The sequence below is a fragment of the Protopterus annectens genome, chromosome 14.part0 (assembly GCF_019279795.1).
Source record: "Protopterus annectens isolate FY-2018-M chromosome 14.part0, PAN1.0, whole genome shotgun sequence".
NCBI lineage: Eukaryota > Metazoa > Chordata > Ceratodontiformes > Protopteridae > Protopterus > Protopterus annectens.
Genome location: NC_056748.1, coordinates 404,417,939 through 404,432,669, shown reverse-complemented (window position 1 = coordinate 404,432,669; position 14,731 = coordinate 404,417,939). Strand labels below are relative to the sequence as shown.

At 37.6% G+C, this 14,731-nt stretch overlaps 1 protein-coding gene across 1 annotated transcript in view; it reads left to right on the top strand.

Annotated features, from left to right (window-relative positions):
- The window catches only part of DOCK1 (dedicator of cytokinesis 1), a gene marked incomplete in the record, with an annotated part of 4,741,214 nt that overhangs the window by 4,431,038 nt on the left and 295,445 nt on the right, over nt 1-14,731 (top strand). Inside the window, 1 exon segment of the mRNA XM_044056178.1 lies at nt 7,111-7,248. Within this exon segment, the coding sequence (XP_043912113.1) occupies nt 7,111-7,248 (138 nt within the window).

Below are 14,731 nucleotides of genomic sequence, written 5' to 3'. Positions count from 1 at the left end.
GAAATAATCACATCCAAATGCTCTTATTTTCTCACTAGAATGTTTGGCTGTAAATTTAAAAAATACACATATCTGATTGATGTGGTCCAAAAACCCGTCAAGATCTACATTCGAATCATTCCATAAAATAAACACATCATCCAAAAAGTGATAATAGGTACACCATAAAGGTTTAAAAGCACTTGTGAAGATGTATTTCTTTTCCCATGCATATAAAACCAAATTGGCGTAAATGGGGGCACATGTTGCCCCCATTGCTACCCCTTGTGTTTGCCTATAGTATTCACCCTCAAATGTAAAATAGTTATTGGACAGAATGTGGTCCATAACAGCCATCAAAAAATTCAACATAATATCAGAAAATGTAGTGAGTTCTCTTAACTGCTTCATAGAATAATTCCAAACCCTCCTTGTGGGGGATGGAAGTGAATAAGTCCACTATGTCAACAGTGGAAAAAATAACACTATCATTGTACCAAGACTCATTAAATTTAGACAGGAAGTCCCAAGAGTCCTTTAGCAAATAGTCCACTAAACCAATAGTATCCTTTAAAATTCTATCTACAAATGTACAAAGGGTATATGTGGAACTATTCCATGCTGAAATAATGACCCTAAATGGGGGATCATCTAGGCACTTATGTACTTTTGGGATGCTAAAGGCTGTTGGGATAAGTGGATGTTCAGAAGTCAGGAAATTAAATAAATCCTCTGCAATGGCTCTTAGTAACAGAGAATCTTCTAAAAATAATTGGATTCTTCTGTGTGCTAACATGGCTTCATTCCTAGATGCAACCTTGTATTTCTCATTGTCAGCAAAAATCATTGTAAGATTATTAATATAATCAATACTGTTAAACAAAACAAACCCTCCCATCCTTATCGGGTTTCATAATTCTTAGCTCTTTATTTGTTGTAAATTGTTTAAGTAAAGTGTATTCTTCAATACTCAAATTAAAATGTTTTTCAAGCCTAAAATATTTAAACTCATTCTGAATATTTACTTCACAAGATTTTTCAAAAGCTAGAATAAGTGGTTGCAGTAGTCGATTAAAACAACTTTTCTTTTTCAATTTAAATTTGTCTTCCTTTCCAGGGAGATCCTGTCCCTTGAACAAAATTTTAAAATTTAGTTTCCTAGTGAATAACTTCAACTCAGTAATAACATCCATCGTGTTCAATCTGAAAGTAGGGACAAACTTAAACCTTTTCCTAAATAAAGAAAAGTAGTTTATATCCAAAACCGAATCAGTATAATTATAGATCTTAAACCCTTCATAAGAAGCACATTTGCCATTATTAGTCAGCGCAATATTAGACTGTGTGTCAATACTATTTACCTGTCCATAAAGACACATCCAATAAAAAATTTGCCTCTAGAATATTTCGGAAAGACTCTTTCTCCAACAGCTACCTTGATTTTCACAGTAGTCACCCCTTTCATATGAAGAAAAACACCTATAAGGGACAATTGGTAAGGGCTGGGAGAATGTGTTCTACATATGACACCTTCTTGGAAGAAGTTTCCAACACAACAGAAATGTTTAGGGTAAGGGGATACACAAAAGGACTTCTTGAAGAAGTAGCAAAAGGAATGATGGAAGGATGGGGTTCATCATATAAGCCCTTATTGATTGGGAAGTGGTGTGACCATTCATAAAATGGGTAGCCAACATACTAATAGGGTCAATTTTGACACTAGTATGGTCATCCCTTATGGTTCAGGTGAATGTGCATTGAGGGACATTATAAAAAAGAACTGGCATATATTCAAAGGAAACTGATATTTTTCACAGACTTGGTAAGACACCAAGGTTTATATACAAAGCTGGGAGGAATTTTAAATATTTGACAGAACACACTTTCCTTAAGAAGACTATGTTCATCAAAGGAACTACTAAATGTGATAGTTGCAATCAATGCCCCTACATCTTGGATAGCGACGTGGCCTTGATAGCTGGGCATGGTAGGGGCATTCCTCTACATAAGGGTAATTGTAACATGAGAGGTGTTATATATATTTCAGTTTGCCAAACATGTTGATATTATTATATTGGCAAAACAGAAAGGAATTTTAAGACCAGAATATATGAACACCTTTATGCCATTAATAAGGGGAATGTAAATAATGCATTGTATAGGCACACATTAGCATGTGAGGGAGATACAAGATTTAAGTTTGGCATTTTAGAAGTTGTCCCATGGAATTTTAGAGGTGGTTGGTGGGAGCTTCAGGTTGACCTTAGAGAGTTTTATTGGATTATTAGATTAAATGCCACTGTTGAACCAGGGTTAAACAACCATATTTCCCTGGTTCCAGTTCTAAGAAAAAGAGCTTTAAACATCTGAATTTTTATTATATTTTGTATAATATATTATTTTTAATAATGTAAAGTTTAACATTTTCTAAAGTTTTTTTCTGTGTATATTTAAAGTACAAAGGCTTTTAGTGTTTTAGTGCCTATGTCTTTAAAATTGTGGAAAAAAAATTGATTGATTAATTGTTTAATTGCATATAAAGGGTGTTGACTTGGAGCATTGTAATTTATTCTGTTTCTTGTTCTGAAGAAGTCCCTGAGGTGTATACTGGGGAAGAAAGTGCTTAACAATAAAGAGACTGGAGTAACATACCCTTTGTGAGGATTATGTTTCATGTGTTTGGCTTATGGTGTAGCTACTTGCTCATATTGGCACCTTTGAAGTTTTATGAGTCATTTTTTTTGTGCCTTATCAAACGGATTTGTTGTTATTTGCTGTAATGAGCTTCTGTATGATAACATATTTCATATAAGAAACAAGACATGAGTTGATTTATTTCCTTTGGTAAACAAAATTTTATGGAGGAGATAAATACAGCAGAATGGCATTCAAAAGCAAAATTTAATAACTGGTCTGGCACAAGGTCAATTATTAAATGTTGCTTTTCTATGCTATTTTGCGGCTTTATATTATTTATTGGTGGTGGTTGTATCTTTCGGCTTTTCCCGGTTAGGGGTCGCCACAGCAGAACTCTGGTCTGCTAATGATTGGCAGTAGATTTTTACGTACCGAGTTGCCAGCCCTGATGCACAACCTTCAACGAAGATACGCCCATTCATGCATGTTTCCACACAGAAGACGCTTTAGCTGAGAATCGAACAGGACAACGTCTTACTGTGAGGTGACAACACTACCGCAGCACCACCACCGCAGTACTATATGATTTATTGGTGGTAATCTAATTAAAAGTATAGGGAATAACTTAACTTGGTGAATTAAAATGTATCAGCTTGTGAGATTTACAAAGGTAAAACTTATAGGAGTATTTAATCCCAAATGTCAAGGAGGAGTGGTTTTTTTTTTAAATGAGATGGTAGATATATCAGTCAGTCTTTTTTGTATAGATTGTGTTTAAAAATGGTGAGGGATTTCAGAGTGCATTGAAGCAGACTGTAGTGTATCCAGCCTCTAAAGCCAATAAATACAGGTAGATTCTGAGTTATATGTATGCAAGCATTATAGTTGTATGTGAGCAACATTTTAAATATGATTGCGGCCTCAGAGGACGTATATCGTTGGTTATTGTAATAGCTACTGGTGTTCTGCACTACGTAGTGCAGATGGAGTGGTAGTGAATTATCACATTGTATAGTATGGAGCTAGAGGCCTACAGATTAATCTAAAATAAGCATTTTTGTATCCTTACTCATTTAGTCCATTAAAGCAGTGTCAAAGGACTTATCTGTAGAATTGTGCAGACTGAATCAACAGATGTGTGAGAGCTTTAAAATAGTTGTCATCGTATTGTTAAAGCACATTCAAAATGCAGTTTGTTCTATGACCCACTGACAGAAACACTATTATCGAATGAGTGAGAGTGGCACCAGAATTAGCTGGCTCATCATCTCTGTTACGTATTTCTTATATTGATATTGCAGGCTAGTTTGGTTTACAATTCAGCAAATACACTTCATTTTCCATTTGATTTCTGCATGTTGGTCTCAAATGCTATTATACTAATTATTCATCGTTATTACCTTTGCTGAAAAACTGGCTTGGGAGTTCCCTAATATTTGTTTGCAAAAATATATATGAAATGTGTATTTTCCTTTAATCTGTATGCTTCATTTTCATAACATGCTGTTTTAGTATGTGTATACATGAATACATACTGGTTTGCTTATAAAATATGTATCCCCAAACAGAAAGTTTCTACTTGAATTAGGTGAAGGTATTTGTCATATTCCACTTGACATCTTCCATTCTAAGGTTCACATCAGCTATTTGAAAACAGACTCCACATTATTTCATTTGCGTTCAAGAGTTATTGAATAAGTATGTTCTCAGATATTTATATAAATGTTTCTGCAGAAATGGGTGCAGTAGTTTATAATTTACCACTGTCCATAATCTATACAGAGACATTAGGTTTCCTCTTATTTTCCTGGTTACACTTTGCAGACTGCAATCCCTCATGCTCTGTCTGTCACCAACAGTTCGTAATCAGACAGGAGTATTTGAAAATGCTCCGTGCCTTTTCTGTGATATAGCGCATTCTAGAATGTGGTGAATCAGTTTACTGAGGGAGCATGGGAACACTTGTCATTGATTCACTCATACAGGAATCTGTCTGAATTAAAGCCAAGCCCTGCCAGTCTGTCACATTTGGAATGGTTTAATCTATGAGAAGCATTTAAAATTATGGTTTCTGTAAGTATCACAACAGAATTTCCGCACAAGCATACCATTTCTTGTAACTTGAGATATTAACGATACCTCAAAAGGAATAGGCTGTATTTTTGAATTTTGCTTATGTTGCAAGATTAGCATAAGTCTTTGTTATCTTTCTTGGATAAAAACAATTATGTTTAAATCAGCGTTGAAAATAAATTATAAAGGAAGGCCTGACACTTAGCAGAGTTGCTGTTTGCTTCCTATAACTTCCGATGCAAGCACCTGACTTTTTTGTGCTAACAGGAATGGAAATTAGAACCATTATAAAGGTCATGTATACCCCATAAGAGTATTACATAGCTGTCTGTAATGTAAGTACTGTTTCTCAGATTTGTGACAGCCCCTTCAGCAAAGTGATGCACACACATTTTTCAGCTTAAGCCAATGTGCAGTTTACAGAGGGGTAAAGTAAAAATCTAGAAGCTGTTGGTATGAATGGTATTATCATTGCTTTGATTAACAGCTTAATGCATAGCATGCTTCTCAATTTAGCCTCCTATGATTGTACTAATTTGTTCTGTAGTTTGAGGGCTTGCATTCAAAGTGTGTGAGGACTTGCTTACTTGGTGTTTTAAATTGTTTTAATAAAGAACTGCAGCAGAAAGCATTATTAATGTTTAAAACAAGTCATCTCTCACATTTCATTTCTTAGGAAGCTTTCTTTTTCTCATCATTGTAGGTTAAGAGTTACCTGGAGGTTCATGTTTGATCTTTTTTCCACATTTCAGAACATCATCACATCAGTAAAACAGACATCTCAGGTGACCCATAAGTATTCCCTGGAAAAGGTCTTTTGAGCCAGTATGCCCACCTAGTCAGAACATTACACCCAGTTTGGCAATAAATGTCAGGCACTGATGTTACGGACCTGATGATTCATGTAGACAGACAATACCAGTAGCTATGTCTGCCCTGTGTATTAGTCTCTGTATAGCATGTAGTTTGATTCATATTGAAATCACAGACAAACAAAATAAAGGAATGATAATATATTGTAAAGCAGGTATTTATAGTTAAGGTAGTACGTATTTTGGATCCTAAAATGGGTAACTTTAAAACAGATCGATTTTTACATTTTTTTCTCTGCAATTTGTAGGGGTCTCTACTGAAGAAAATTGTTTAGTCATTTACTTATTTCATTTACCAGGTTAGTTCCATTGGACGTGTAGCCTGTTTTCTGGTTGACCTGAGGTGGTACTTACAATACTGGGGGGAACTTAAGGGCATCTGGGAGCTTTCCTTACTCTTTTCAGTAGATATCATGGGATCTTTTACATCCAACTGAGCTACTATCAACTCAAGAAGCTGGAGCTTCAGTTTCATGTCTTATCCAACGGATGATGTACTCTGGAGAGCAGGAGTCATCCCCCATGCTCCACTGTAGTGTTTGCAATTGATCGAGCTTGTGTAGGAATAGAACTCACGGTCTTCTGCATCTAAGGCAAGTGTCCTACCTGTTGCATTGCTGACACTGCTATATTTTTTATGATATTGTTAAACCTAGCATAGTTTCTCATGCAGTGCATTTGCTAATATTATCTTTCTCTCAAAATGTTAATGTTTACCTTATTTCACTGCTGTTTTGTACAAATCTGTAAAGGCTACAAAGGCATGCATTCTGTTTTTCTGTAACCAGTGCAAATTGTCATTATATTCTTGGGAAATCAGCACAGAATGTAGAAAATGGTATTTAACATGTTAGATGCAAAGAAAAAGAACACACTGTCACGCAGCCCATGCTAGACAAATTGATGTCACTTTGCTGCAATTATTTTCTTTCACCTGTATCATGGACAAGGTATAACAACCTCTCCTGAACATGCTGTGATTATTCATATGTGAGCACCATCTTCCCTTGGGAATTGATTACCTTTGTGGACTACTGAGTATAGAGAATTATTTGTACTTAATTGATTTCCTATTGCCGTATTATCATTTCAAATGACCTAAAGAAGTCAGTTAACCAACAGTGACGTCTACAGGATGGGTCTGCCTCCTGCTGTCCTTAACAGTGGTGATGAGACACTGATGCATGCACAGAATTTGATAGCCCGACATGTGGCAGTTACTCAACATGTAAAAGCATTACTTTCAGTACTTTGCAGTATGGTACAGCAGACATGTTTCTCAAGAGCAGCAGGTATAGTACATTCTAGTGTGTAGCTGTACATGGGCTAATTCTTATAAGTTGTGTGATACTTGGTAACCTTTATAACATTTTTCACTAATCAGAATACCCTTGTTGATATGTAGAGGAAAGTGTGCTAAAAAGATATGTAATAATTCTGGAGGTCTGGTAAAATGCAAAGCAGACACAAAAGTACTAGAAATATCTACAAGATTTTTATTAGTGAATCTCATTATAATTGCTGCCTTATTGAATATTTTTTTTCACAGATTCCCTACCTGGCTGAAGGAATCAAAATTCATGGAGAGAAAGTCACAGAAGCTCTGAGGCCTTTTCATGAGAGAATGGAAGTTTGCTTCAAACAGCTGAAAGAAAAAGTAGAAAAGCAATATGGTGTACGGACATTGGTGAGTATTCTGAGGAACATACCATACTAGAGTAGAAAGATTGCAAGTGAATTGCAGGTTTTCCTTTTGCATTATTTAAATAAAATGCATCAGAGACCTATTTACAATTACTCATGAATTAAGATCATATTTCAAGGAAACTTTTAAATTGGCAGATACCAAATTATGCACTGACATAATTTCTTCCAACAGCGCTATGTTTTTTCATCAATTTTGAATAGATTTGTCCACTGCTTGTATATGTTGCTGCACATGCCTATATCTTATAAAAAATCACTGACTCACATGTTTCCTTCAGGTTTGCCTTTGCTCTTAACTTGTTATTGACTGAATGCTGATGTTTCTGAGTTCTGTAATTGACAGCTTATTTTTTTATCCTTTTTTTTCCAATATGTAGAAAACAGAACCAGAAAAGGATATGTTTTTGTGTGCGAAACGCTTTCAGCAATTAAGCAGTACTGTGTAATCATCTTAGTTTCATAGGATGGTACTAGGCTATTGGCCCAGAGGCCATTATAAACCTAGCCAAGAATTGCACCCATGCTCCCACAAAGTCAGCACCTGTTTTCCCTGTCCAGCAGGGACATAGGTGGGATCCCAGGGGTATATTTTCTGCTTCCCATCCAGTCTTCCAGGTTCCTCTTAAAGAGGACTAGTGAGGTACTCTGGTTGACATGGAGAGGGAGTCTGTTCCACAGATGGGGGAGTCAGACACAAATCTATCCCCCCCAACAAGTTTTATTAATGTTACAGACCAGGTTGAGGCCTTGCATGTGGGTTGCGAGAGTGGAGTTTGACTTGCGGATATGCAGCAACTCCATCAAGGCTGAGTCTGAGACGGCCTTGTATGCCAGACACAGGTCACCTCTGAGCAGTCTGTATGAGACTGAGTAGAGGGACAGGGCTTTTAGCCTATCTGTATAGGATAGGTGTTTGGGATTTTCCTGGTCAGGAACCTCTGTGGTCTCTCCAACCACTACATGTGCTTGGCAAGGTACATGCCGATGGGGGCATTGTACTCGATAATTGGGTCTGATAAGGGAGGAGTACAGGGATGTTATGACCTCCTTGTTCCTGGATGAAATACCCTTACTTTTAATGTGTGGGCCATGTAGAAAGCCTTCCATAGAATGGAGGCATTGTGGTGGTCAAAAGTCAGGTTTCTACCAACCTGGGTGCCCAAGTCCCTTAAAAACGATTGCGTGCTTAGTAAGTTGTTACTAATGTGATAATTAGTGGGGATGCCATTTTCCCCAAAGGGGACAATGATGCATTTCTTGGCATTCAGTCCGTGGCCATGCTTCTGGCATCAGTCACTAGTTTGGATAAGGCCCTCTTGGAGGATGTTCACATCACTAGAGGAATTTATGACAGTGCCCTGCTTGCAGTTATCTGCAAACTTGATCATCCATAGACCACTGGTTTTGGCTTACACCTCAAAAAGTATATCCCAAACAGTAGAGACCCCAAGACCAATCCTTGGGGTACGCTGCTTGTTACAGGTCTATTACTAGAGGTGGCTTCTTCTATTTTGACTAAGTGGGTTCTATCACTGAGCCAGTTGGCTACCCATCTAGTAATGTACAGGTTGATGCCTAGCTGGGAGAATTTATCCATTATGCCCCAGTGGGGAATAGTGTCAAAGGCTTTGGTTAGGTCAAGGTAGGCAGTGTGCACTATCTTCCCCTCATCCAGGGCTTTGGTGACTGTTTCCAAGTTTAACAGGTATGATCTCCCTCTGACAAAACCAAACTGTGTGGGATCAAATGTTTGGAGGTTGCTAATGTCCTTGTTTATAAGGTCCATGATGCATTCTATGGCCTTGCAGATCAGACTAGTTAGGTTGATGGGCCAATAATTGCCTGGGTCAGTGGATACTCCACCTTTGTGTAGAGAGATATCAGTGGCTGTCCTCCATTTTGCTCGGACAAAGCCGGTGTGCAGGCTTTGGTTGAATAGGGTGCCTAGTGGTGCTTAGAGCTCTTGCCTGAGTTACTGTAGGACACAGCCAGGGATGTTGTTGGGTCCCATGGAGGCTTTATTTTTTGTCTTTGAGATGACATTAATGACCTGCTTCCTGGGGATGACTTGGTTTACTGATGAGGGGACAGGGGGGTGAAGTTTTCACTGAACTTGTCTGCCAGCAGGTTTGTTATATGGCGTTTTTGTATGTGGTATTCTTGACCGCCAATTCGGAGCAGATTTGGGAGTTACCTTTGAGATTGCGGACATATGCGAAGAAGGCCTTGTGGTTGTCCTTAGTGGATCTGGCCAATTTGGACTTGAAGTTAGCCTTAGAGGATTTCACCAGTAACCTTATTTGCTTGTTCAGACAAAGGAGAGATTGCTTGCAGCTTGGCACCTGCTCCTTCTTGGTCGTGGACAGCAATTTTTTCCTTGTACTATAGAGTCTGTTAATTACTGCTGTCCAGACAGGTTTACTCTTTCTTGAGGAAGATGATTTGGTCCTGTCTGGTATTGCTGAGTCCATGCAGCTAAATAGGTGCTCATATAGTGTTTTGGTATAGGTTCGGACGTTAGTGATTGTTCTAACTGAAGGGATGGTAGCTGTGAAGCTGCTTATACCTGCTCTCAGGAGGATGTAGTCAGCTTTTTAAAAGTTTTTTGTTCAACCCTGGTTGGGGGGGGGGGGGGGTCAGGGGAGATAGTGGCTACTCATATTGGTTAGTACCAGGTCTAGGATATTTTTAACTGTTGTGGGGATGTAGACCAGCTGATCCAATGCATTGGCATTGACAAAGTCAAGGAATCTCTGGGCGTTCGTATTTGAGCTAGAATAGGTCTTCCATCTATGGTTGGGTAGTTAATGTTGCCCAGGATCAGGGTAGAGGGTTGAATCTTGATGGATTCAAGTAAGTCCAGATAGAGTGGGCCTCCTGAGTCGTGGTTGGAGGTCTGTAGCTAGCTATGATTTGAATAGGTGTTTTGCCAACAGTTAACTGCACCTGGAGTGTCTCCTGTGTGTAATACTGAATGACCAGCCTTGAGGTGTGTATGTGTTTGATAAATATTGAAACTTCACCTCCTTTGGGTTTGTAGCCCTCCATTTGGTGTCTGAAAGCATGGGTAGGACAAGTAACCTGGTAAGGCTGGGGTGCTCTCCACAGCTTTGAACCAGGTTTCAGTGACAGCACAAATGTCAGCATCTTCCAGGGTGAGGAATGCTTGCAATCAGTGCAGTTTCATGTTAAGACTGCTAGCGTTCAGCAGCATGACCTTCAAATTTCGTTTAGAAATTGCATGTTTGGAGGGGAGTTAAACTTAGAAACCATTACAGTTTCATCTTACCCACATTATGTGCCTTCTTTCCTGGCAAGACATTTCCATCCACTATGTTATTAAAGGAACATTTCAAATTTCCATACAAAAATCTCTCTACTCTAACCTCCTCCAACAGCACCTCAGTCAAACTGGGGTCCGAATGGAGAGATGAAGGCATCCTAATGGAGAGATGAAAAGTCAGCAAGCAAAGGAGAGTAGTAGTGCTGAAACTGAATTCATCCTCAAGTCTTGGTGAGTACCTTCATGAGGTGGACCCTGTTTTCACAAAATCTCACCAAGGAGACGCTGATATACAGACTGTATTTATATAGCATATATTATGGACAGAAGTAGGTCAAAAACTAAAAAAGATAGCTGGGTGCACAAGACCCAGGATAAAGAAGTGCCCAATCCTGATAGACGCACTGGCACCAGGACTGGAAAAGATGACAGTGTAGAATCCTAAAAGTATGGAAACATTATTACAATGGGGCCAGGCCCAGGAGAGTATGCCCCCCCCCCTGTTGTAGAAGGAAGTAGCAGTCTACAAAAATCACAAAAACTGATAGGCCAAAGAAGAGCCATAAAGATGATAAAGTGGACTATTGAGGATAAGAAAGAAATTATGCATTGTTACTATTATGCAAAAAGCCCAGAATTTCCAGACACAAGGTATACAAAATGATTGAGAGAAATTAGAGGAAAGAAAAATGCTTCTGCAAGAAAAACTGTAAAAGTTTCAAATGAAAATTTGTTTTAATTAGTATAACAGATTTGTGAAAAACAGTATGTAGATCAAGAAATCTTAATCCATTTGGAAAAAGAAGCATCTGAGGAAGTGCAAAAATATAAACAACAAAACCAAGAGATATTTGAAAAGTATAAAAAGAAATATGGACATGGGAAAGAAAGAGAGATTTGATATGGTCCAATATTTATGCAAAGGAGAAAGCCAAACTAATCAATGTAAAGAATTCAGCCCCAAAGATATTTGAAGAGAAATACAGGCAAAGGCATCCAGATATGGACAATTTCACAATAAAAAAGTAATATCACAAGGACAGAATGTAGAAAAGAAGATTAGTAAAGGAGAAGTTAAGAAAAATAGAAGTTGAAGTTATGAAGTGCCTGTGAAGTGAAGGATTTGGTGTATAAGGTCTAACACAGGTTAAATCACAGCAGGATGGAGTGAGTCCCCAAACTGGGAGAAACAGGAAGGTCAGGAAACATCTGAAGAAGAAATATGGACATGGGAAAGAAAAAGACATTTAATATGGTGTAATATTTATGCAAAAGAGATAGCAAAACTAACCAATACAAAAAGAGCAGCACCAAAGATATTTGAAGAGAAATACATGCAAAGGAATCAGGACATGAAAAACTTTATCAAACAAAAATTAAAAAGACAAACAGTAAAAGTAGAAAAGGAGATTAGTAATGGTGAAGTTAAAGAACTAGAAACTGAGGTTATGGAGTAGCTGCAAAGTAAAGGATTTAGTGTAGAAAATCTAATTCAGAAAGCACCACAACAGGATATTTGGATATCCATATTAAGGGAAAACCAGTGGAGCAGGAAGCAATTGGTCAGGTGCCATTTGAAGATAATTTGGAGCCTTCCACAGGAAACCAGTATAGATGTTCACTTGAAGCTAGACAGCAAGGGAAGGAATAGGAAACTGTGGAAACTCTGATGCAGTGTTGAGGAGTAATAGGCCAGTGAGTTCCCATATGATAGAACAACAGATGGCACAGGATAAAATTGAAGAGAATGTGCCACAGGAAGATGCTATAGAATCTTTTATAGAATGCCTGCAGGAATTGGAAAACAAGGGATGTGCCCTCAGTTTGGAAGAAAATGAGCTAAGAGAAGAGTTGCTTGATTTAATAGCTATAGACAGATATATTGAGATCAACGAAAGAAATAGACCGCAGAGGATTAATAAAACCCAAAACAATCAGAAGTCTGATGAAACAAATGAACACAGTAATTAGGACTGTTCATAAAGATCCATGTGATACAACAGAAGTAAGCAGGACATATCACTGTGTAGCTAAATTAATAATGATAAAGTTCTACCACAAGAACACAGGGTAGTAAGGAAAAGGAAGGGGAGAAATCGAATAGTATCATGGAAGTATGGAATAGAGAAAACTATAAAGCAATTAAGACAAGAAGTGTAACTGTTAGAAGTATATAGAAGAGGGAACAGATCAACAAAAATACTCAGAGAGATGTGAAAAAAGCAATGCTCAGTATTTGAACAGACCAGGATCTATTGTGCCCTATTGCAAATAAACTAAACATTTCAGAACAGGTGGAAAAACTTAGAATATACAAAGATAAATGTAAAGGAAGAGTACAAAATAAGCAATTTATTGATGACTCCAAAACATTTTATACAGAACTGGGAAATAAGGTAAAAGGAATTGAAAGACTGTCAAAATAAGAAGAAATAGATATACTTTGGAGAAGTGACTATGAAACAGTGGCAGACCACTTTGCAATTAAGCCATGATAAAGGATAAATTATCATCCCAGGGATAAAAAATTAAAGGGGGATTTTTCTGGGTGATGTTTTGTCACCGCTGCAGCTTAGGCCATGGCTATAATCTGGCTAATAGAAAACAACAGTGTAAAGACAACTCATCTTCTCTTGATGATTTAAAACTGTATAGCTCATCAGATGAGTAACTCAAAGCACAAATGCAAGTTGTCAAAACTTTTTCAGATGACATAAGAATGTCAAGTTGGTCTTGATAAATTCGCAAAAGCAACATTTAAATCAGGAAAACTACAACACCAGGAAAACATCAGTTTGGGACCAGATTGTGATATGAAAAAACTTGAGCAAAAAGAAGTGTTTAAATATTTTGGAACTGATGAAGGATCAACAATACAACACAAACAAATGTGAATAAAACTTAGTAAGGAATACTTAAATTAATCCTGAAAACAACACGGACATCTAGGAATAAAATTCAAGCTATAAACCAATTTGCTCTTCCTGCCCTAACTTGCAGAGTGACTGGCTGGCCCCAAAACGTTTTGGATAGATTAGACAGGAAAACAAGAAGGATGCTTCATGCTCACCAAATGATTTATAAAAATCAGTGTGTACCAAGATTATATATTCCCCGTCCCAAAGGAGGAATGGGCCTCCATAAAATTGATTATATGTATAGATCTGCAATCGTGGGACTCCACACATATGTGCTTAACTCAGAAGACCCAAACATAGTGAAAGTTTTGAAACATGAGGAGAATAAATCTAAGATGACTTCTCTGCTTAATCTAGCAGAAGCTTATCGGCATTAATCAGGAATGGAAATCAAACCAGTAGAAGATAAAAATCAGGCAGCAACTGAATGTGCTAAAAAACAAAAGAAAGAATATAAGGTGAAGGATCAGATGAGAAAGCAAGAAATGTGGAAAATGCATATAGTTGCAAGTATAGAAAACTTCTGTTAGAACCTCATGTTGATCAAGAATGAACATAGGAATGATTAAGGAGAGGCAAATTCAAACCAAGGGATGAAAGGTTAATATTGGCAGCCCAAGACAGTGGGCTGCATACATGTTGGTTTACAAAGTCCATTGAACATGTGAAAAAAACAGACAAATGTAGGTTTTGTTAAACCAAATTGGAAACAGTTGCACATCTCGTTGTTGGTTGCGACATACTAATGGCAGAAGGACTGTATACTGAAAGGCATAATAATGTGGCAAGATTGTTGCACTGGGGATTATGCAAACATTATGGTATTGAAGTGGCTGAAAAACACTGGAAACATGAGCCACAAAACATCATAGAAAACAAAGAAGTCTACTTCACATGGGATCATCCATTTCCAACAGTTCAAAAGATATATAATAGGAAACCATATATAGTGGTCCAGGAAAAGAAGACAAAAGTAGCATTAATCATTGAAATTATCACACCCAGTGACTACAGTGTCTTGTGTACAGAGGGACATGAAGTCATAAAATAGAAGGATCTGAGTGACTTGGTTGGCTACAATCACCTGCATTAAAAGCTGAAGTTAAGTGCAAATTGCAGTTTTAAAAGTAATGTATTTTATTTTTTCTGTTAACTAATTGTTTCACTGAATAGTGTGCTGTGTCTCTCTGCTGTAAAAGGGGGTTGTGTCTTCTCACTTCTTTATCTGATATTTAACTGTTAGCCTAGAGGGTTTCCTCTGT